The sequence below is a fragment of the Microcebus murinus genome, chromosome 18, assembly GCF_040939455.1.
Source record: "Microcebus murinus isolate Inina chromosome 18, M.murinus_Inina_mat1.0, whole genome shotgun sequence".
NCBI lineage: Eukaryota > Metazoa > Chordata > Mammalia > Primates > Cheirogaleidae > Microcebus > Microcebus murinus.
Genome location: NC_134121.1, coordinates 22,117,337 through 22,141,471, shown reverse-complemented (window position 1 = coordinate 22,141,471; position 24,135 = coordinate 22,117,337). Strand labels below are relative to the sequence as shown.

General features: G+C 52.4%; 1 protein-coding gene across 5 annotated transcripts; it reads right to left on the bottom strand.

Moving 5' to 3' along the window:
- Positions 1 to 9,109: 9,109 nt before the first annotated feature.
- FLOT2 (flotillin 2) lies at positions 9,110 to 24,129 on the bottom strand. 5 transcript variants are annotated; one of them, XM_012740616.3, is made up of 11 exons: positions 23,896 to 24,090; positions 19,075 to 19,156; positions 15,444 to 15,534; positions 12,755 to 12,878; positions 12,227 to 12,345; positions 11,990 to 12,103; positions 11,769 to 11,888; positions 11,465 to 11,679; positions 10,991 to 11,174; positions 10,511 to 10,660; positions 9,110 to 10,397 (listed from the first exon to the last, which is right to left on the bottom strand). In XM_012740616.3, exons 1-11 carry the CDS (start codon positions 23,942 to 23,944, stop codon positions 10,359 to 10,361), a joined length of 1,287 nt encoding a protein of 428 aa, XP_012596070.1. In that variant the 5' UTR covers positions 23,945 to 24,090; the 3' UTR covers positions 9,110 to 10,358. The 5 variants fall into 5 exon arrangements, with proteins under 5 accessions (XP_012596070.1, XP_012596069.1, XP_012596071.1 ...); XM_012740615.3 differs by lacking the exon at positions 15,444 to 15,534 and adding an exon at positions 13,823 to 13,913; XM_012740617.3 differs by lacking the exons at positions 19,075 to 19,156; positions 23,896 to 24,090 and adding an exon at positions 13,823 to 13,913 and having other exon boundaries at positions 15,444 to 15,528.
- Positions 24,130 to 24,135: the final 6 nt, after the last annotated feature.

The following is a 24,135-nucleotide window of genomic DNA, read 5'->3' as shown; positions in this document are numbered from 1 at the left end:
GTCCTTAAACTATATGAGTGATGAAGTTAAGGATGGTGAGAGCTGCAAGGGTCCTTCAAAATCATGGCATTCAAGTTCCTCATTTATATAGGAAAGGAAATTGAGGCCCAGAGAGGGAGAGAGAATCTTCCAAGCTTCAGAGTTCCCACCATATCTCAGCATCAAAGAACAACACATGACGCTAAGAGAAACAGGAAGGCAGCAGCAGACATCCACAGATGCACAGACACATGTAAAACACAAATGCACATATGTACAATGCCCACATACAGATACACAACTCAGAGATACACAGCATACACAAAAAAATACATTTAGCTAGTAAAATTACTTGCCTCTTGGTTGCTTCACTAAGTTTCACGATGTTAGCAGTTTTATAGAAGGATAAAAGAAGGCCAAATAATATGGTTATTCGGTACTTTACTCATTCAATGTCTCACAGAAAAGTCAGCAGCAAAACTCATCCTCAAACCAAGGACTTCGAGGAGCTTTGGGAGATTCTTGCGCTCCTATTTTGCTTTAGATACAGGGATCCAAAGCAAGGGGCCGGTGTAGGCCAAGTAGCTTAACAGGTGTGAAAAAATAAAGCTGGGTCAGGTGTGCTGGCTCATGCCTATAATCCTAGCACTTTGAGAGGCTGAGGCTGCAGGATTGCTTAAGGCTGAGAGTTCAAGACCAGCCTGGGCAACAAAGAGAAACTGTCAAGACAGAGTCTCAATCTGTCACCCAGGCTGGAGTGCAGTGGTGTCATCAGCTACAACCATGTCACTGTACTCCATCCTAGGTAACAGAGGGTGACCTCATCTCTTAACAATGAAAAAATGAAGCTGGGAAACTGTTCAAATCCTTTCTCTTCATGTGATAAATGGGGGCCTGGGATTTAGGGAGTTTGTCAGAGATGACTGTTCAGTTTCATCCTGCCTGGTCTTCAGAGCCTCTCCTAAGCCTCCCAGACACTGGTCCCTCTGTGTCCAGGCTTTGGGTCTGCTCTCATTGCTTTCCTCATCACACTATAGTGAGTTCATCTGATCCCTTGTTTGTCTCCAACTACTCCACAAAGGAGTACCTTGTCTTGAGTCATCTCCGTTGCCCAGCACTCTTCATGGGCCTTATCCTGGGAGGTGTTCAGGGAACGCCTTACACTGAACAGATGCTGACCCCTGGAAACAGTGCTCGACAAGTGCTCAAGTACTCGTGTTCCCCTACATTCTCTCTTAACATTCAGCCCATGGGCAAGTGTGCATATTGAGCAACGTACCCGGATGCCCCTGAAGCCCTTGCAGGGAATGGGGTCCTAGTAATGGCTTCCCTTGGGGCTTTCCCAATATCCCTCAGTCTACAATAGATGCCTGCATGCCAATTTACAATAGAGAAACTGAAGTTCAGGGAGGAAGTGCTTGGCCTTAAGTCACACAGTAAATGAGAAAAAGAAGCAGGACGACAGCCCTGATCTCTGGACTCCAGCCCCCAGCTCTGTACACAAACCTACTATGAATGAGGTAGATTTGGTGTTTCTTCAGGGCCTTTTTGAGTTTTAAAGGTAATGGAATCCAATGTGAATTCTGCCAATTACCAGTGATGTGATTCTGAGCATATTGCTTACTTTGTCTCTCTGAGTCTCAGTCTTTTCAGCTATAAAATGAGGATGACAATAATACCTACCTGGCAAAGTCCTTGAGACAATTCATTCAGTGAAAGCACGTGGGAGAAAGTTCCTGGATGACACAGGGATTTTCTGCTTGCTTCTGCTAACTCAGCTGGACCCTACCCATCCAACTTCTTTTTTTTTGAGACAGAGTCTCACTCTGTCACCCTGGTTAGAGTACAGTGGTGCCATTATAGTTCACAGCAACCTCAAACTCCTGGGCTCAAGCGATCCTCCTGCCTCAGCCTCCTGAGTAGCTAGGATGACAGGGGAATACCACTATACACGGCTAAGTTTTCTAGTTTTAGTAGAGACCTTGTCTTGCTGTTACTCAGGATGGTCTTGAACTCCTCACCTCAAGCAGTCCTCTTGCCTCCCAGATTGTTAGGATTATAGGCAAGAGCCACCGCGCCCACCCTTCAACTGCTTTTTTTTTTGAGAGTCTCGCTTTGTTGCCCAGGCTAGAGTGAGTGTCGTGGCGTCAGCCTAGCTCACAGCAACCTCAAACTCCTGGGCTCAAGCAATCCTACTGCCTCAGCCTCCTGAGTAGCTGGGACTACAGGCATGCGCCATCATGCCCAACTAATTTTTTCTCTATATATATTAGTTGACCAATTAATTTCTTTCTATTTATAGTAGAGACGGAGTCTCGCTCTTGCTTAGGCTGGTTTTGAACTCCTGACCTCGAGCAATCCTCCCGCCTCAGCCTCCCAGAGTGCTAGGATTACAGGCGTGACCCACTGTGCCTGGCCTCAGCTGCTTTTTAAGCCCCTTCCCCGCACTGCTCTTGGCCAGCTCCAACCCAGCAACAATCTTCTCTTCTCTCTGACCTCCCCTTGCTCATCAGCCAGGCTCTCTCATGAAGCTTGACGTCCTGGAATCACAGGCTTGGACCAGAGCTTCTACCTTCACAGTTCAGGGACCATGCCTTACAGTTCTTGCTTCCTGACACGAGTACTAAAAGCCAGAAGGGAAAACCCAGCTTGAGATTTGTCAGAGTGTGGGCTCCACCACCACCTGCGGAGTGGCCCAGGCCTCTGCTCCTGCCCCTGGAGCCTTGGCTTCTTCATCAGTAAAATGGGGTTAAAGTGCCTTCTTTTCCATGATTGTTGGGAAGATGAAATGAGTTAGCGAAGGTGGAAATTTCTAACCTGGAGCCTGGCTCATATACAGCAGGAGCTCCACAAATGCCAGACCCCTTCCCTGCTGGCTTTGCAGTAGACTTTCCCTGCTTGTCCCCTCTAAGGGGTCACATACCCATGGGCACGTGAGTGCAGGTACTGTGCAGAGGCATGTGATCATGTGTCCTTATACACCTGCTGAGACACATATTGAGTCTGAAATGGAAACCTCCCTAAGTCTGTTTTTTTTTTTTTTTTTTTTTTTGGAGACAGAATCTCACTTTGTTGCCCAGGCTAGAGTGAGTGCCGTGGCATCAGCCTAGCTCATAGCAACCTCAAACTCCTGGGCTCAAGCAATCCTACTGCCTCAAGCCTCCCTAGTAGCTGGGACTACAGGCATGTGCCACCATGCCCGGCTAATTTTTTCTATATATATTAGTTGGCCAATTAATTTCTATTTATATCTTTTTTTTTTTTTTTTTTTTTTTTTTTTTTTTTTTGAGACAGAGTCTCGCTTTGTTGCCCAGGCTAGAGTGAGTGCCGTGGCATCAGCCTAGCTCACAGCAACCTCAATCTCCTGGGCTCAAGCAATCCTCCTGCCTCAGCCTCCCGAGTAGCTGGGACTACAGGCATGTGCCACCATACCCGGCTAATTTTATCTATATATATTAGTTGGCCAATTAATTTGTTTCTATTTATAGTAGAGACGGGGTCTCGCTCTTGCTCAGGCTGGTTTCGAACTCCTGACCTTGAGCAATCCGCCCGCCTCGGCCTCCCAGAGTGCTAGGATTACAGGCGTGAGCCACCGCGCCCGGCGTAATTTCTATTTATAGTAGAGATGGGATTGCTCTTGCTCAGGCTGGTTTCAAACTCCTAACCTTGAGCAATCTGCCCACCTCGGCCTCCCAGAGTGCTAGGATTACAGGCGTGAGCCACTGCACCCAGCCCCTAAGTCTGTTCTTTAGCTCTGAGTTCTTGTTCTCTGAGTCAGTGGGGACTCCCATGTCCAGAATTTTCAGGCCATGACCTCTCCAGTCTCCAGGCACAGCCCTGTTGTGTAGAAATGATCCCCAGGGAGCCTGGGTGTCTCTACCGCCTCAAATTCTTCCCGCCATCAGGCAAGCCCTTACCTCCCTCTCTCTGCCAGGACAACCTGTCTAATCCACAGCTGTGGTGGAAGAGATAGGCCGCCTGGATTATCAAGCCAGACAAGGCTCCTCAAAACAGTTCCCACCCAGCCCAGAGGCAAATGTTCCCGAGCCCTTAAGAGCCCTTAACCCCCTCCGTGCTGGGCTCTCAGGCCTAGGAACTGGGAACAGCAGGGAAGGTGGGTAGATCCTGTAGCCCCCACACCTAGTTCCCAAAGCTGGTGTCATGAGCACAGGGAAGTGGCGAACAGCATCACTTGGGGATCTGGAGGGCCACATGTGGCCTTGAGGCCACAGGTTCCCCACTCCTGTCCTGCTTCTAGAGGCTGGTTCCAGGCTCTGCTCTGGGGGCAGAGGCCTGGCTTTCCCCACACTGGGAGTCCACTAGCTTCATCTTCTCTCTACTCTCTTTCTCCTCTCTGGCATGCTTCAAGGCTCGCTTTTCTTTTCTTTTCTTTTCTTTTCTTTTCTTTTCTTTTCTTTTCTTTTCTTTTCTTTTCTTTTCTTTTCTTTTCTTTTCTTTTCTTTTCTTTCTTTCTTTCTTTCTTTCTTTCTTTCTTTCTTTCTCTTTCTTTCCTTTCTCCTTCCTTCCTTCCTTCCTTCCTTCCTTCCTTCCTTCCTTCCTTCCTTCCTTCCTTCCTTCCTTCCTCCTTTCCTTTCCCTTCCTTCCTTCCTTCCTTCCTTCTTTCCTTTCCTTTCCTTTCCTTTCCTTTCCTTTCCTTTCCTTTCCTTTCCTTTCCTTTCCTTTCCTTTCCTTTCCTTTCCTTTCCTTTTTCCTTTTTCCTTTTTCCTTTTTCCTTTTTCTTTTCTTGTCTTGCTTTGTTGCCCAGGCTAGAATGAATACCTAGGCGTCAGCCTAGCTCACAGCAACCTCCAACTCCTGGGCTCAAGCAATCCTCCTGCCTCAGCCTCCTGGGTAGCTGGGCATGCGCCATCATGCCCAGCTAATTTGTTCTATATATATTTGTTGGCCAATTAATTTCTTTCTATTTATAGTAGAGACGGGGTCTCACTCTTGCTCAGGCTGGTTTTGAACTCCTGACCTTTAGCAATCTGCCGGCCTTGGCCTCTCAGAGTGCTAGGATTATAGGCGAGAGCCACCGCGCATGGCCTACCCTGACTTCTAATGCTATATAGATTAGCTTTGCCTAGTTTTTGGACTTTTTTTCCCCCCACACTGCACATATCTTTCTTTCTTTTTTATTTTAGTGTATTATGGAGGTACAAGTATTACGGTTACATATATTGCCCATGCCCCCATCCCTCCTCAAGTAAGAGCTTCAAGCGTGTTCATCCCCCAAACGTTGCACATCTTACTCCTTGTGGTTGTATATACCCATCCGCCTCCACCCCACTCCCACTGGTTTTTGGACTTTTTATAATAGAATGATACAATATGTATGATTTTATTTTTGGCTTCTTTCAATCAACATTATGTTTGCAAGTTTCACTCAAGCTGTTATATATAGCAGTAGTTCATTTATTTTCATTACTGCATAGTATTCAATTTTATGAATATGATACATTTTTTTCATTGATAAATGAAAAGTTGGGTTTTTTGATTTTGGGGGCCATGATTTATAATGCTGCTATGAATATTCTTGTACCTACATGTATGAATATTGCTATTGGAAGTGAAATGGTTGGGTCTAAGGGTGTGCTTATGTTCCGCTGTAGTAGATTCTGTCAAACAGGTTTTCAAAGTGGTTGTATCGACACACATTTCTACGAGAAGTGTATGAAAGTTCCAACTGCCCTACATCGCCACCCACACTTGATTACTTTTTTCCATTTTAGTCATTCCAGTGGGTATATAGTGACATCTCATTTTGGTTTTAATTTACATTTCCCTGATGACTAATGAAGTTATGTATGCTATTCCTGTTATTCATTCCTGTGCACCAGATTATCCCCAAACTTAGAAGCTTAAACAATGAACAGCATGTTTACTATCTCGCACAGTTTCAGGGTTCTGGATTTTAGGAGAACAGCTGGGCAGAACAGGCTTGCTGGGCCTGGCCAGGTCTCTCTCTCTCTCCATGTAGCTCAGGCCCTATCCCTGTGGTCTCTCCTTGGGCTTCCTCACGGTCCAGTGGTCTCAGAACAGTCACATTGTTTACATGGCGGCTGAGGCTTAGATAGAGAGTATTCTAGCAAATAAAGCAGAAGCTACATCGTCATCTTTTATGATCTAGCTTCAGAAGTCACATGGTGTCACTTCTGCCATGTACTGTTGGCCTGATAAGTCACAAAAGTCCACCTAGTTTCAAGAGAAGGAGGCATAAGCTCTACCTCCAATTGCAAGGACTGTCAAAAGTCACACTGTAAGAGGAACATTCAGGATGGAAGATATTGTTGCCACTATCTTTGGAAAATACATTCTACCGCACATATTTTCATACATCTATTGGTGATTCTGTATAGTGCCTAAATTTGTCATTTGTCTATTTTTTCTGCTGGGTTATCTTTTTTTTTTCTTTTTAAGTCAAATTTAGCAATGGGGGGTTGTATACCAACTTTAGTGACACTAATGTTAGTAAGTTCTGATAACCCACTACCATTGGACCAGCCTTGTCTTTTTCCTTATATATTGGTAAAATATATTTTGGATGCTAGTTTTTTTCCCCAAGATATATGTACTACAATGATCTTTTCCCATTCTCTGAGGCTTGCCTTCTTGCTCTCTTAATGGGTCTGTGTATGTCTTTAAAATTTTTTTTCTTTTAAACAATTTTTAGACACAAGGTCTTACGGTGTTGCCCAGGCTGGTCTTAAACTCTTGGCCTCTCTGGGAGGCCGAGGTGGGCGGATCGCTCAAGGTCAGGAGTTCGAAACCAGCCTGAGCAAGAGTGAGACCCCGTCTCTACTAAAAAAATAGAAATTAATTGGCCAACTGAAAATACATAGGAAAAAATAGCCGGGCATGGTGGCACATGCCTGTAGTCCCAGCTACTTGGGAGGCTGAAGCAGGAGGATTGCTTGAGCCCAGGAGTTTGAGGTTGCTTTGAGCTAGGCTGATACCATGGCACTCTAGCCAGGGCAACAGAGTGAGACTCTGACTTAAATAAATAAAAACTCCTGGCCTCAAGTGATCCTCATGCTTTAACCTCCTACGATACTGGGATTATAGGCATGAGCTACTGTGCCCAGCGTGTGTGTGTCTTAATTGATTTTTATTGAGATAATTATAGATTCACATGTAGTTGTAAGAAATAATATGGAGAGATCCTTTGTACACTTTGCTCACTTTATCCAATGGTGACATTTTTGAAAACTGCAGTATAACATCACAGCCACAATGAAACATAACAGGATGTTGACATTGATGCAATCTACTACTTTATTCAGATTTCCTGTATTACTTGTGCTCATTTGTGTGTGTTAAATTCTATACAGTTTTACCACCTGTGCAGGTTCATGTATCTGTCCTCATAGTAAAGATACTGAACAGTTACCATGCCTGCAATACCCACTTCCTTCACCCATCCTCCATCCCTACCCCTGGCAACCACTAACCTGTTCTTTTTATTTTTTTATATTTTTTGAGACAGGGTCTTGCTCTATTGCCCAGGCTAGAATGCTGTGGGGTCAGTCTAGCTCACAGCAACCTCAAACTCCTAGGCTCAAGCGATCCTCCTGTCTCAGTCTCCTGAGTAGCTGGGACCACAGGTGCCCACTATGCCTGGCCAATTTTTCTATTTTTAGTAGGGATGAGGTACCACTCTTTTTCAGGCTTGTCTCGAATTCCTGAGCTCAAGAGATCTTCCTGCCTTGGCCTCCCAGAGTACTAGTATTACAGGCATGAGCCACTGTGCCCATCCTTGTTATTCTTTGATTATGCCAGATGTATTCCCACTCAGGGCCTTTGGACAGATAGCTCTTACTTTGGATATCTGTGTGGCTCATTCCTTTACTTTCTTCAGTACTCCCTTCTCATTGAATCCTTCCTTGGACACCCTAAAATTTTAGCACCCTCTCATATTTCCTATTCCTTTCCCTGATGTATTTTCCTTACTATTTACCATTATCTAACATACTACATGTTTAATCTTTCTTATTTTGTTCCTGCTTAAATGTAAGCTCTAAAAGTGAGGCTTTTGTTCCCTGCAGTCTCCCAGCATCTAAAACAATGTCTGGTACATGGCAAGCATTTGATAAATTTGTTAAATGAGTAAGACTATTGAGGGCCAGAAAGATGAAGTTAATTGCCCAGGATTACACAGGTAATAAACAACATAGCTGACATTTAAAGCCAAATTGTCTGACTTCAGATTTCATGCCCCCACCCTTTTCTTTGAAACAGGGTCTTGCTTTGTTGCCCAGGTTGGAGTGCTATGGCATGATCATCACTCACTGCACTCTCCAAATCCTGGGCTTAAGCAATCCTCCTGCTTCAGCCTCCCGAGTAGCTAGGACTACATGCACGTGCCACCATGCCAGGCTAATTTTTTCTTTTTTTGAAGCAGAGTCTCAATCTGTTGCCCCAGCTAGAGTGCCACGGCATCAGCCTAGCTCATAGCAACCTCAAACTCCTGGGCTCCAGGATCCTGCCTCAGCCTCCTGAGTAGCTGGGACTACAGGCATGTGCCACCATGCCCGGCTAATTTTTTCTATGTATTTTTAGTTGGCCAATTAATTTCTTTCTATTTTTAGTAGAAACAGGGTCTCACTTTTGCTCAGGCTGGTTTTGAACTCCTGACCTTGAGTGATCCACCCGCCTCGGCCTCCCAGAGTGCTAGGATTACAGGCATGAGCCACCATGCCTGGCCTAGGCTAATTTTTAAATTTTTTGTACAGTTAGGCTCTTACTACGTTGCTCAGGCTAGTCTCGAACTCCTGGCTTCAAGCGATCCCCCCACCTTGCTGAGTTCATGCTCTGAAACCTGAGGTGGCTTCCATTACCGAGTAGAGCTCAGGACTAGCATGGAGATGCAGTGAAGCTGGTTGCCCCCTTCACCTTCTACCTGCAGCAGAGCCAGGTCTTCCAGGGCTCAGGTCTGGTCTCAGCACCCTGGCGAATGGCAGCCATGCCCCAGGCTACCACTGGGGACAAGGCCAGTGTGCTGATGCCCCTCAGTGGCTAGGGTGGAGAACAGGCTGAGCGCAGCCTTGAGGCTGAAGGGGTGTTTGGGTGGAAGAGGACCTGGTTGGTTCTTGGCCCCAGCCTCTCCCCTCACAGAAGACACAACACAGGGTCTGCGCATTAGAGATCTTTATTTTATCAGAAGGGACAGGCAGTGGGGCAGTGCAACATCCAAGCCCCAGACCAGACATGCAGCATTCACATGCAGGAACAGCTACACAGGCTGGGGCAGGGCCAGGGGTGGGGAACTGGGACGGGTAGGACACCCACAGCACCCCTGCCAGGATGTTTGGGCTCTGGGTTCTCCTGCCTCCACTGGAGCAAGGAGACAGAGGCCTGGGCTGCTTTCCCATGGCTGGAGCCCTATCAGTTTGGCCAGGAAGAAAGATGCACAAGGGCTATGGGATCTGGCCAGTCTTCGGCACGCAATTCTGTACGGGGTTGGCACAGCCTTGCCCACTGGAAGGGCCCAAAACTTTCAGGCAGGAAGAGGGTCTACACACGTTCCTGTCCCCAGCAGGGCTAGACCCTGATCCCAGAAAGGCGTGGCAGAGTTGGGACCAAGCCCCACCATCCCAGCAGGGACATGCCCACGGAGAGGACTTCCCTGAGCACAACCAGGGGCCTCCTAAGGCAGTAGTAAACCGAGGAAACTGCTAGAGACAAGAGGCCTTGCCTCTGTGCCCCGGGGGTGGGGGAGAGAGGACATAGTATGAGTGCCAGCCTGGGCCTGGGGAGGGATGAGGGAAAGGGCAACAGTCCTGGGCCCTGCAGACCACGGCTGCCCAGGCCTAGAGGGGCAGGAGCAGGTGAAGCCATGGGCTTCCTGGGGCAGGGTTTAGGGCTACAAAGACCAGGCCAGGAGAGGGGAGAGTGGCCGTCCTACCCAGAACCCCTGCACCCATGCTGAGCACTGGCCAGGGCCATGGGGAGGACGGGCAGATGCATGGAGAACTTCAAGGCACCAGGATTCGGAGGAGCAGCAGGGCCACCCCCCCCAGCCCCCCGCAGACAGACAGCGATTATAATAAACATTTTCAGCTCAAACTACATGGTGTGTGTAGGGGGTAGGAGGACAGAAGGAGAGAAAAAGACTGACAAAGGAAGAGACACACAGGGAGATGAAAGACAAACCAGATGAATGTGGCAGTGAAAGTGAGGGTGTGGGGGAGAGGAAGAGGAAGAGATGGACAGAGACAGAGAGAAGGGAAGACGGCCAGAGATGGCCTGAACACGCAGCACTTCTGGTCCCTACAAAATAAGGCACCAGAGTCAGTAACGCTCCCGCTGTCCCCGTGGTATTAAAATGGATGCTGGAGGGAGGGGCCGGCAGCTGCTGAAGGGTGTGGGCTGCAGGAGCCTCACACCTGTGCACCGGTAGCCTTCTTGATCAGGGGTATCTGCAAGGATGGGAGGTGGCATGAGGCCTTGGCCTTGGGGCCCAGGACCACTCTGCCTGGGCCAGTCCAGTGGGCTGCCCAGGCAACCCCACCGCAGCTCGGGAGGCACATACCTTAGACAGGTCCACACCTGTGAGGGCGTGCACGGAGGCAGGCAGCTCGGCCAGCAGTCGGTTCACTTCTGATGTGACCTTGCTTGTGTCTCCACTGAGGACCACGATCTCATCGACTTTGGTCAGTGGGGCAGCGATTTTGGCAGCAATCTAGGAGGCGGAGTGGGAGGAGAGCTTGGCTGGTGCTCTGACTCCTGCCTGTCCTGTCCAGCACCTCTCCCTCCCTGCTCCAGCTCCCCCAAAGCCCAGGCAGCCCAGGCGGCCCTAATTTTGAGCCATGGTAGGGGAGGCCCAGCGGGCCAGGGATGGCCTAGGCCCGATGGAGGGTCCCTGTCCAGCTGCTGAGTACTCTCCCCATTTAATCCTTCTGGCTGCCTGTTGCTGTGTTACTGACAAGGCCCAGAGAAGTTCTGGCACCTGCCCAGCTCATCAAGGGAGGACACGTGACCCTCGGGTCCCAACCTGGGGCGGTGGCCTCACCTGGGGCAGGGCCTCCAGCACCAAGGCCATCTTGGCTGCGTCCCCATACTTCTGGTAGGCTTCGGCCTTGAGCTTCATCCGCTCAGCCTCTGCCTTGCCCATCGCCTCGATGACTGCGGCCTCTGCCTCCCCGATTTTGCGGATCTTTTCAGCCTCTGCCTGTGCCAAGAGGACCTGCTTCACCCTGGGGGAGCCCAGGCCGGGCAAAGTCAGTGGGAGATGCCAAGGTCCCCTCAAGCTTTGCCTGGGGCCCAGCAAACCCTTTAGTCTTCTCCTCTGGGGGATGTCAGGGGTGGGAGACATTGGAAGGGGGAGGAGAGGTACCCAGGCCTCCTGGCTGTGGCCAGGGAGAGGCCTCTGGCTCCAGCTACAAGTGGGAGGAGGGACTAACCAGGATGCCCTCCATGCCAGGTACTATACCAGGCCCTCAAACCTCCTCTGACCCCTGACCCCGGCACCTGGGGCGGCTCTCACTTTTCACCCTCAGCGATCTGCTGTATGCGGTAGGCCTCGGCCTCGGCAGGGCGGCGCACGGTGGCGATGAGCTCCTTGTCTGTGCGCAAGATCTCCTGCGCCTCCACTGCGATCTGCTTCTTGCGCTGTACAACTTCAATCTCGATCTCTTCCTGCCTGATCTTTTGCTGCTCACGGGCCCCTTGCAGCTCATAGGCCAATTGGGCCTCTGCTGTCTGTGGCAAGAGGGTGGTCGGCACATCAGAGGCTGGTCCCCAGGTCCTGAGCCCCAAGCCCCAAGCCAGGATGCCCTCCGGCTTCTCACCTTGATGTTGACTTCCTCACTGAAGGCTGACTTCTGCAGCTCGAAGGCTCGCTTGGAGTCGGCGATCTTAGTGTCTGCCAAGAACTTCACGTCCAGCATCTCCTTCTTGCACTCGGCTTCCTAAGAGCAGGAGGGGCAGGTGCTGAGGGTCGCCTGAGTGACCATGGTCCCATCACCTCTGAGCTTCCTGTCCCTGGGGGTGGGAAGGAAATGTCACATACCCGGATGCCTGCGTCCCGCTCTGCCTCAGCCACGCCGATGTCAGCATCTCTCTGTACCACGGCAGTCTGCGTCTTGCCCAGGGAGCTCAGATAGTCCACTTTGTCATACACATCCTGGGGAGGGAATGGGGAGTCATATGCACACAGGGACAGCCAGAGGCATACAGGTGTCCCTCTAGCCAAGCCCCCATCTCCCAGGTGGACGCTAGGGGGTTCAGCCTCCCCATCACACCCTACCTTGATGGTGAAGCTGAGGATCTCAATGCCCATGCGGCCAACGTCAGGGGCTGCCACCTCCCGCACCAGCTTGGCAAACTGGTCCCGGTCCTGATAAATCTGCTCCACAGTCAGGGTCCCTGGGGGGCAGAGGGATCATAGACTGGCTCTCCAGGGGCCCAGCCAGCTGGGGAAGGGAGGAGGCATGCACGCAGAGGTCTGGATGCGTGCAGGGCTTGTGCAGTCTGAACTGGATCTTCCTGGGGCATCTTCTCAATGGTGCTTAGCACTGAGCCTCCTTCTGTGGAGTCCAGGCGGGATGGGGAAAAGTGTCTCGAGCAGCACCAGGTTCGAGAACAGCCCACAGCCCCCCACCCCAGTGCCCTGTCCTTCACTCAAGTCACCTGATGTGTTGAAATGAAAGACTTGAGGGAAAATGTTGCAGCCTGAAACCTCACTGGGACAGGCCCCTTGTCAGGATGGCACCCACCTCCCTGGCCCTGGCTTGGGGACCCTGTGAGGGTCTTCAAAGGCTGGACAGGGCCTCACCAAGGATGGAGCGCAGATGCCCCTCCAGGGTCTGCAGGACGACGTTCTTGATGTCCTGCACGTTCTTGCCCAGGAATTGCTCACAGGCCACAGCCAAAAGCTCCTTCTCCGTCATGATCTTCACCTGCCAGTGGTCACAGAGGTGCTTCAGCCAGGCTGGTGGGGGCAGATGGAGGCCCCAGACCCAGAGGTGTGGAGGGTGGTGGCTGTGCCCCTCCCCTCCTTTTTCAGATCTGGAGGCCCTGGGGGCTAAGAGGGGGGCTGGAATCTGTCTGCAGCCTCTAGTGGGGAGACAGTGGCACAAGGAGTCCTCCTGACACAGCCTCTCTCCTGCAGCTCTCTCCTGGGCTCGTCTCCCTGTTCCAGTCCCCTGTCCCCGCACTAGCCAACTCCTCCCTTACAGGCTCCCTACGTGGGAGACCCTCAGGCTGAGGAGCAGAGAAGAAGGGAGAACGAGCAAGAGAGGCACAGACAGATAGACAGACTAGGAAAGAAGGGCAGGAGACAGGTCCAGGGGGACACAACCAAGGGTGCCTTTCCTTTTCAAGGTACTCAGCCAACCCCCTTGCCAGAGGCCTGTGACATGGTTGACCCTCACTGCCCTGTGACGCCGAGAGGTGGAGTAGGGCAGGGTGCTCCTCACCCAGGCCCCCTGCTGGAACTATACCGCAGCCTCTGACTCCCAGAGCCCAGAGCTCCTCTGCCTCGCACGGTCTTTCTCTCTGCACCCCCCTCCCAGGGACAGGGAAGGCCTGGATTCTGGGGCTTAGCATTTCCAACACCTGCAAAGAATGGGGGTGGGGTTAGTGAGGCAGGAGCCCTCGGCACTGCTTCTGTCCCTCTCGAGCCCACTGAGAAAAGAAGGGGTGTCTGTTAGTCCTGCTGGGTGGCCAAGGGGGCCAAGCGAGCATGTTCCAGTGGCGATGACTGACCCTCTCTTGGGGGGCAGGGGCAGGGGCGCTAGAGACTGCCCCTGGCTGCCGTCTTCTCCTCCTCCCCCCAAACCCCAGCACGGGGACGGGACGAGGCAGCTCAACAGACATGCGCGGGGCTGCTGAGTTACTATACCTGGGCGACACCCGTCACAGTTAAAGCTACCCCCTCGGCCGTCTCTACGTCCTCGCAGCGGGGCTGCAACGTCATAATCTCTAGGGAAATCCTGCCAAGAAATGCAAAACAGGGGCATGGGTCTGCGGGCCCAGGGCCCTGGCAGTGTGGGGAAGAGGCCAATACCTCACTGCTGCAGCTGGGGTGGGCCAAGGGTCCTGGGGAGGAGGAGGGTGGGGAGGACTCTCCAGGGGGTTGAAGCTGGCAGTGTGTGAGAAGGAGGTGGGTGGGAGGGCAGCGTGGGGTGGGTGCAGGTGGCTCCAGGGAAGGTATGTAAGTGGGCTGCACATGTGCACACACATCCTCTGCTCAAGTCAGCCTGGCTCGAATGGCGAGGAAAAGGAGGTAGAGAAGAAGTGGCTGTGGGTGGTCTGGTGCTGCTGGGGGTGGGAGAAGCTACGTGTAGCTGTGTATGTCCTAAGCAGCAAGGAAGTGCCAGTTCTCCAGGCCCTGCGGTGTAGGCTGTCCATGGATGCCACCTGAACGTCCCTAGGGTCCTCACCCATCCCCTGGGTCTGCTCAGCACTCCAGGATGCCCCAGGAAGCTGCCTAGAAGGCTGTCTGATCTTGGCACGCTAGGAGGTATTGCCCTGATATGCCAACTGCTGGGCCAACGTGGAAGTGACCCTGCACCTGCCCCTTGCCAGGGAAGCCCTACCTGGTCCCCTCACCTGGCAACAGTCTATGACTTGAAACCCACCCTAGGTGGGTCAGTGGGGCCAAGGAGTGTTAACCCTAGAAACCCTAGAAAGAGCTGTTCTTCCCAGACGATATGACTCCTCAAGTGTCCACAGTCACCCAGCTTGAAGGGACCTGGGTGTCTGCAGAGGTTTCTAGTAGTGGGTCTGGAGGGGAAAGGGCTGCTTCAAACGGAGTGTTGAGGAGGCCTGGGCCCTACTCGTTCCACACAAGGTGCGCTGAGATTCTTAAGCCTCTGTGCTAAGGACTGCTCTCCCATAGTTACAAGGCTGATAAGATGGGGACAGTCCCCGTCCTGATGAGAGACGGCAGAGGCAGGGAGTGGTGGTGCGGGACTTTTGCCTGGGCAGGCTGAAGGGCCATTTAGTGCAGAGGGAGGAGGATAAGGAAGATGTTATTTAGGTGTCTTCCAGCCTGGGGACCCACCGGCACAGAGGCTCTGAGGGGCAGGGGCTTTTTGATGTTTGCTGCTGCATTCCAAGTGCCCGAGACCAAGAAGGCGCTCAATGGAGAGCTGGTAAATGCAGCAAGGACGCTGGGGACCTGCACATTACAGGGAAGGCACTGGGAGTTACTTAGCACCCTAGCCCCAGAACAGATTTCGCCAGCTACAGCTGCAGGGCAGTGAAGACCTGGCATCCAAGGACCCTCACTGGCAGGCTTGGGCAGAGCTTCCAGAATCCCTTGCTCCTTCCCCCCTTACAGTCCCCATGGGCAAGGGCAGGGGCCCTGGGCTCTACACCCTGGCACCCAGAGCAGCCGAGGAGAGAAAGGAGGGGAGGCACACTCTTGGGAGGGGAGTCCACCGGCTCCTGCCTGCCAGGCCCCGCAGGGCAGGAAGAGAGAGGGTTAGACACAGAGGAGGAAGCAGGTGGGTTATTACCTGTGCAACCCCTGTTACGAATAGCGGGACCCCCTCCGACGTCTCAATATTCTCACAGCGACACAGGATGGTCATAACCTCCAGAGACAGTCTGAGGAGCAGCCAGGGGGTGGGGAGAGGTAGGGACAGGAAGGGGTAGGAGGGGACACAGCAAACACACACAGTGGTTACCAGACAAGCACTGATGCCTGGGGCGGGGTGGGGGTGCTCTCCATACTTTGACCCCCCCACTGCCGGCTCAGCCTAGGGCCACAGGAGAGCAGAGACACCCCCTTGCTGGCCCGAGGCTTCTGGGTCTCTTCTCTAGCCCCTAAACCCTTCTGGGAGGAGCTGCTAGGCCTATGGGCTGGGGGCGATGCCTGCTAATGCCCTGGGCTCAAGCCTAGAGGTCGGGAGGCCTCTGCACAGGGCACCCGGGTTGGCCATCACCTCACCTTCCCGGCAGATTCCCGTCACAATCTCAGAGACTTAGCCTTAGCCCACCCTCCTAACACAGGCAAACCTGTGTTTCTAGAAAGTGGGAGGGAGAGGCCACTCTGGGGACTAATGAGCCTCAGCAAATACCAGATCCTGTGCCGGGCACAAAACTTCCAGGTTTATACTACCCAGCACAATGAAGGCAAGGTAGGGCCAGAATAATGTGGATTTTCTGATTTGGGAGTAGGGGTGAAGGAAAGGCTCAAGGAAAAAGTGTGCTTTTGCCAGAATACTCAGAGACAACTGGGAGATGAGGGAGTATTTCATTTGGGAATTTCCAAAGTTGGCCATGGGCAGAGAGGAGTGTTGGCAAAGCAAACAAGGCACCTAGAAGCTGGCTCCTTGGCCCACTCTGCTGGGCCTCCCTAGGTGGCGTGTATGCGCACGCGTGTGTGTGCAGGCAGAGGCCAGGCTGTGCTCAGCATGGACGGTTTCCTTAAACCAGAGGAAGGAAGAGAAGACAGAGGCTAAAGGGGCAGAAGCAGGTGGTGGGGGATGAGCAGCAGGAGGCAGTGGGGAGCCCCCACTTCTACTCTGGGAGGGGCCACCCTCACAGTGACAGCTCTGGGGCCTCCCTCCAGCCATGCATAGATGCAAAGGTTGCCTTCATTTAAGCACCTAACATTAGCACCCTTGGGCCTGAGAGGACTCTCGACCCAGCTCAGACAGGAACCCACCAAGCTCTCTCCTAGGGAAGGAAAGAAGGAAAGAGGGAACGGGAGGGAAGGAGGGGAGAAGGGAGGCTGCAGCTCAGATGCCAGAGGTGGAGGAATTGCTCAGGTAAGGGGGAGAGAGCTGCCTACTTTGGGGCTTCAGGACAGTACAGGACATGGCAGCCAAGTGCAGCAGGAGAGACTTCCGGGACCCTAGAGGAGTGGTAGCTGACCCTGAGGGCAGGTGCATGGGATGGCTGTGGAAGATACTGAGAACCCAGGCTGAGTTAGAAGCCTCTTTTCTACCTGAAAGGCTCCTGCCAGCCTAGGGCAAGAAAGGCCTCAGCTTGTAGAGATGTCCCCCAGGCGGGCCAGGGATTGGGCAAGGGGCTGCTACCCAGAAAAGGGACCAGGAATGAGAAGGGCTTGCAGGTTCCTGCAGGTGGTACCAAAGGAGGGTGTGGAGCCTGGGTGTGAGGCCAGGTTCCTAACAGGAGGTATGGGCTCCCCTACCTCTCACTTCCAAATCTGCAGTGAGAGAGGTGTGGCCCTCCTGTCCTGCAGCTCTGCTCCCCGGAGCAAGGAGGGAGCCAGAGACCAAGTCCATGGAGAAAGGGCTGCAGGACACTGCCCTAGCAGTAAACAGCCAAGCAGGACAGTGTCCGGGCCCGGCTATAAGTCCAGGTTCTTGGACAAGACACTCTGTTGTGCTAGGACTGCAGGTGTGTGGGGTGGCTGTGTCTCTGGAGGGGGCTCCCCATGACTTCTGACAGGCCAGCGGGCCCACTCAGGAGTGCCTAGGATCTTCTCAGGTAGAAGTTGTGACCACCCTTTTTTTTTTTGAGACACAGTCTCTCTTTGTCACCTTGGGTAGAGTGCAGTGGCATCAGTCTAGCTCATAGCAACCTCAAACTCCTGGCCTCCAGTGATCCTCCTGCCTCAGCCTCCCAAAGTGCTAGGATCACAGGTGTGAGCCACTGTGCCTGTGACCACTCTTGATTACTTTCCAACAGTTTTTTTTTTACTAAAATGCATCCTCGTGCACTATCTCCAACAGTTTTAGCCTTGGATCAGAAGAGTCTCCCAGGATTCCTCACCTCTGGCAGGGAACGTGAGGGGGGATAGGAGAGTGGGGGGGTTACTGGGAAACCAGTGAAGTTGAAAAACTGTGACATGCTTCCTGTTCCCAACCTAGCAGATGCCCTCAGACTCCCAGAAGCCTCAAGCCCCAGCAGCCTGGTGCAGACACAGCTTCGCTCTGCCGACTGGCGGGGCTGGGGTGGAGGGGGTTTCCACTGGAATCTCCATTGCTTCCCCTGTGGGATGACCGAACCCCTACAACAGGTCCACAGCTTCACGGCTCTCCTGCCCTTGTTGCCTGGGTCTTGGCTTGGAAGGATCTGCTTCCCCTGCCCCATCTCCCATCATCAGGAAGGGGGTGATCGTGAAAAGGTGGCTGCCACGCCTCATCTCCTGGGTGGAAGCAGGCAGGAGAGGCCAGGTCTGGCCCTGCTCTGGGCTCTGGAGGCGGCAGCAGGTAGAACTGGATGGTAGGCCCTTTGAGGAGCTGAAATCTTCCTTTCTTTAGTAAGTCCAGGCTGATCTATGGGGTCAAGATCTGTCTTGCTTGGCACCAGCACCAATTGGTTAGGCCCCTACCCCTTGTCTCTAACTTATCACTGGCACAGAACCACTTTTTTTTTTTTTTTTTTTTTTAGAGCCAGTATCTTGCTCTGTCACCCAGGCTGGAATGCCAGTGGTGCAGTCCTAGCTCACTGCAGCCTAGAACTCCTGGGCACAAGCAAAATAATCCTCCTGCCTTAGCTTCTGGAGAAGCTAGGACTACATGCATGCGCCACCACGCCTAGCTAGATCACAGAACCACTTTTTTTTTTTTTGAGACAGAGTCTCGCTTTGTTGCCCAGGCTAGAGTGAGTGCCCTGGCGTCAGCCTCACTCACAGCAACCTCAAACTCCTGGGCTCAAGCGATCCTCCTGCCTCAGCCTCCCAAGTAGCTGGGACTAACAGAACCACTTTTGACTGTATATCCATTCTCTGCCTCTGAGCCCCTGCCCAAATTCTTTCAGTGCCTGCACAGATAAGGGTGTATATATGGGGTCTCTTCTGCCTTTCCTCCTTTCATAGACTCACTCCAAATAGGGTGTGTAATTGAGACTTTCTTAAATAACTGTGAGCTAGAATTAAGAAATTGAGATTCTGCTTGGGTATGACTCTGAATTCTCTGGGACAGAAGTGATGTCACCTCCACTGGAAAAAAAGAACACCCACCAAGGAGGAGGTACCCACGACACCCCTTCTTGATAAGTTCCTCCTGTGTCCCTGTGCAACCCACTGCACTGGCTTCTCAGGACGCCCCCACCCACCAGAATGGAATGTGGCAAATGGCAGATGCTCTAGCATCTGGGGGCTGGAGGGGGACACTGGAAACCCCGTTCTCCCTTGCCCACCGGATGACAGGCTCTGGAGCCCCCACCGCTTACCTCTGAGTGTCAGAGATGCACCACCAGGCCCAGGCCCAGCCGCCAAACACGTACTGTTTATAGTCGGAACCACAACAGCCCCCTGGGGAGCAAAGCAAACCACCGAGGTCAGTCAGTTCCTGGATTTGTCTACTCTATTCCCTATCCCTCCTCTGACAGCAACTTTGGCCCTTTCACCTGCTCTGAGACTGGGCGACTCCTACTGTTGGGTGTCAGGTGCTGAGGTTACACATAAATGGGAGACAAGTTCTCCCTGCCCTTAAGGGACTTAGAATCCAGTTTGGCAGACAGGCAATTTGCATAAAAAGGACAGCTAATGAATAGTTCAGAATAGAAATGCTGCCAGAGAACGAACAGGTCATTGGGCAGGGGTGGTTTTGAAGAGCTTCCATTTTTCATTTAAGCATTCATTCATTCATTCATTCAACAAACAGGTAGATACTCTTCTGTGCTAGAGATACAGAGATGAAGATACAATTCCTATCTCAAAGAAGGTGAGAGTAGGAGGAGGAACCTTTTCCTGGGATAAGAGGGAGGGAGAGTCTTAGAGCCTGGGTGGGCTCCTTGCTGTGCCTGGCAGACACTTCTCAGGTGTGGCTGGTTCTCTACTGCCAGCCCCTTCACAGTGCCTTTTTTCTCTTGTGGGAATGGGTGGCAAAGGCAAGTCCTCAAAGGCCAACTCGTGGTACTAACGGGAGAAGTGAAGAGAAAGTGAAAAGGCCTAGAAAGGAAGTGGTTCTTGGGAACTGTGTGTCAACTAAACAGAATATCTAATTTGGCTACAACTCAGATCTATGCTGTGGACATGTTCAGCATGTTCTCTATACGCAAACAAGAAAAATCCGTTCCTGAAATTCTTGTAGTGACTGCTCCTGTTAAATGCCAAAATTACTCACCAAGTTCAAGGAAACATGAACAAAAACCGGAGGGGCGGTTGACCTGTAGTGCAAAGCAATCTACAGAAAACAGATGATTGGAAGGAAATGTGACTTGGGAAAAAGCCAGAGGGTGTCATCATTTCCATGTTCGCACACTTGGATTTTCACGAAGACCTCAGGGTGTTTGCCTCCCAAGGTCAGGAACCCAGGCGAGGCACAGTGGCTGATGTAAGGGGATAACTTCTAGAGTTGTCTTGTCTAAGAGAACTTTCTTTGGGGGTAGAAATGTCCTATATCTATGTGGCTGTGCACCATGGCAGCCACTAGCCGCATGGTGCCATTGCACACCTCACATGTGACTGGCATGACTGAGGAACTGAATCGTTAATTACTTTAAATTTAAATAGCCATAGATGGCTAGTGGCCACCACAGGGGACAGTGCAGCTCTAAAGTCTGGGTTCGGGTGGGTGGTGAGGCCAACAACCAAAACAGAGACATCGGAGAGAAGAGCAAACTGAGGACAAGTTTTTGATGGGTGGAAAAAAGGAAAAAAGACCTGCCCTGCCCCACCCCTATTGGGCAGGGCTTGACAGGTTGGAGAGCTGACTGCTACCCTGTATGGAGTGCTAGCTAGCTGCCACAGTGTAGGCAGGAGCAGGAAGGAGTCTTAGGTCTGTCTGTTCTCCGGGGTGGAAATACCTGCCCACAGGGCTGCTGTTCAAGACAAGCCATTAACAGGCTTTTCTTCCCTGGGAGGTGGGGTGGGGAAGCCTCTGAAGACAGGCAGTCAATCTGAAACCCAAACTGTCTTGGGATCAAGTGAAAGTGGAAGAAGGCCAAAAATCACAGCTTGTTCTACATCTTCTGGCCTGGTGGGGGCTGGGGCATGGCTGCCTCCGGCCAGCTCCAGGGCACTTCTCAATGTGCTGTGGGCGGAGGTGGCAGTGGTGGAGTAGGATGGGGAGGGGGACAAGGTAGGTGTCCACCTTTTACCTTTAACTTATTCTTTGACCTTGGGAGCGGGCTGCCACAGCTCAAGCTGGGCCTTGGCCAAGGGTAACATGGCCAGGTTCCCAGGGGTAGCAACAACAGGAAGCTGGGACTGCCAGATTGCCCCGCCCCCAGCAGCCTCCTCCCCTGGAAGGCATCTGTCTGCCAGCTTCCTGATCACTAGCAGCGGATCCCCTCTCCCGAGAGGATAGTTAGGTGCCTATTCCTTGACCTCCTTAGGGAAATTTCTCCTAATTTTATTTCACTTTTTCTAACCCAACTTGCTCCTCCTTGCTCTGTTCTTGATCAAGTGGAAGAACCTCAAATACCCCATGATAACCTCTACTCCAGCCTCCTAGCCCCTCCCCAGACACAGGGCTCAGCTCTGCCCTCTCAGGAGTACTCCTTGCTCTTCCTGTTCCTCCTCTACTTTCTTCCTACTGGTCAAGAAGACCACATCCTACAAGGGGCTTTTAGCCATTTTTGAACCACACCCTTTAGTAGTCTGGCAATACCTAAGGACCTCTCCTCAGAATGTTTATACATGTATAAAACAAAATACATAAAAAATTATATTGAGTTATCAAAATGTTAAAATAACCAAATGTGCAACATAGTAATAGGTGCTTCTTTATTAACACATTAAGTAATAAGATCTAGCAGATCTCATTACTAGCTTAATTGTAAAGTAGTGTTGAGCAGAAACGATTTTCAAGGTACGTGCAACGGTAGGAAAATATCTGCTAATACAATCATGGATTGCTGCCGACACTCATAACCAGAGGAAATACTAAATTTCAGTTCAGGTTAGTGGAAATAAAAATGTACTCCCCCACCCTTCCCCAAAAGCAAAAAGGATTCCCCTTTAAAATTTTCAAAAGTAGAGAGAAAAACGTTTTATGTCACAGAATGAAAGAGGAAGATGAGACAATAAGAGACAGGAAAGATGACCATCAGATGCAGGACCACTCTCCAGAGGGTGAGATGCCTCTGGACTTAAATGCCAAGGAACAAGGTAGACAGGTGGGGCAAGGTTGGGAGCAGCTACTCTGCACTCTTGGGAGTCCACATGCAAGAGGGAGCTGCATCTCGCCTTGATCATCTCAAATCCCAAGGTACTATTATTTTATTTTATTTTATTTTTTGAGACAGCCTGGCTCTGTTGCCCAGGCTAGAGTGCTGTGGCATCAGCCTAGCTCACAGCAACCTTAAACTCCTAGGCTCAAGCAATCCTTCTGCCTCAGCCTCTCGAGTAGCTGGGACTACAGGCATGCGCCACAATGCCCGGCTAATTTTTTCTCTCTATATATATTTTTTAGTCGGCCAATTAATTTCTTTCTATTTTTAGTAGAGACTGGGTCTCGCTCTTGCTCAGGCTGGTCTCGAACTCCTAAGCTCAAATGATCCGCCCACCTCGGCCTCCCAGAGTGTTAAGATTACAGGCGTGAGCCACCATGCCAGCCCCAAGGTACTATTATGTAAGCCAGGAATTATCAGTCTGTCTCCTGCCCTCTGGCACCCTCAGTTCTCAGCATGACCTCCTCTCTGCACCCCTAAAACAGCTTCGAAGCTAGCACTGGTCATGGGAAGGCACAGAGCAGCCCCTATCAGGGGCTCTTCTCACTACTCAGTCTCAAGACTTTCTGCAGGGACAGAATTGGAGCTTTTGTCTCCTCAGCCCAGAGTCTGGGCTTCCTGAAGGAAATTCCACAAGAAAAACAAAGTTCGGTGCAGATTCAGGTTTCTAAAAGCCTCCTCTCATCGTGGGGGCTGGAAGACAGGCCCAGGTCTTACAGAGGAGCAAGTGTGGCCTCAGTGCTCTTTGGGGGTCTCTCTTCTGACCCCAAGGCTATCTCTGGTCTTCAGGGGGGTGAAGGGACATCCCCACAGTGGGGATGTCCCAGTGTGACTGATTTTGAGATCCAAAGGCCATGTTTAGGGGGAAAGTTCCCAATGGATTTATCACACCTCCCCAGGGTGGGCAGCTATAAGCCCTGCCTCAGGGCTTCGACCTCCTTCTCTCTCTTGGCTAGCCAGTCCTACCAACTGTGCACACAGGCTGAAAATCAGCACTTGACAGTGGGAAGTAGACATGAGGGAATCCTGTAGCTCCAGGCTTCCAAGCTGTCAGGCAACACCACCCCCTCCCTCAGACCTGGGAGCCAGGAGCTGCACACTCTGGTGGCTTGAAAGGTTTCAGCCACCTCCGAAGAAACCCCAAATACACAATCTAAATAGCAGCTCCTCTTTCCCAACACTGCAGTCCCCAAGCCCCACCTAGAGAGAAATTCCGGAGCTTGCAGCATTTTGCAACCTAGAGCTGGGTTTCCCAATCTGTAGAGGCCGCACCCGCGTCTCCAGTAAACCCCAGTCTGCTCGGAATTAACGGGTCTGATTGTGCCTAGAGAAAGGATCCACGTCTCGGGGCCACTCCCCATGCAGGCACCTGCCCTCCAGAATCGCGCGACCCACCCTCAGTCCTGGGCGCTGGAACCCAGCCAACCCTCTGCGTTTTGGGAACCACCAGTCCCCCCCTCCTGGAGCCCCAGGGCTTCTGCTATGGACCCCCCAAGCCCGCGGCGCGCAGCGGAGGGGAGGCCCTGCCTAGGGAGGGGACGAGAGAGGAGGGCATAAACACGGAGAACACGCAGTGGGAGGGGAGTCCCTGGCGGGTGCCGGAGGGCGCGCAGCACGGAAAGCGTGAGTCTTTCCTTGGGGGCTCTCTCCTCGAGGGGGTTCCTCCCGGAAGGGGTCTCAGGTGCGGCCCCGGGGCCAGCGTCCTGCGCGGCGCGGTGGACTCTGCCCAGCACGCAGCGCCCCACCTTATCCCTCCCCCCTCTGAGCCCTTCGCCGGCCCAGCCCTTCCTCGTGCCCTCCCCAGCCTGCGCCCACCCGAGGCACCCTCCCCGGCCCCGGGCGCCCCAGCACCCACCTCCCTCGCTGCCCCCTCACCTGAAACCACCAGTGCCTCGTTGGGCCCCACCGTGTGGCAATTGCCCATGGCGGCCGCAAGACGGAGGGCCCTGGGGACCACGCAGACCTGGACAGCAGCAGCGGGTCCGCAGCGCCGGCCGCGCCCAGCCTATCCCGCCACCCCCAGCGCCGCCCGCCCGCGCCCCTCTGTGGTCGCAGCCCCGCCGGAAGTGTGGCGGCGGAGGGCGGGGCCGGCATGTTGAGAGAGGCAGGAGCGAG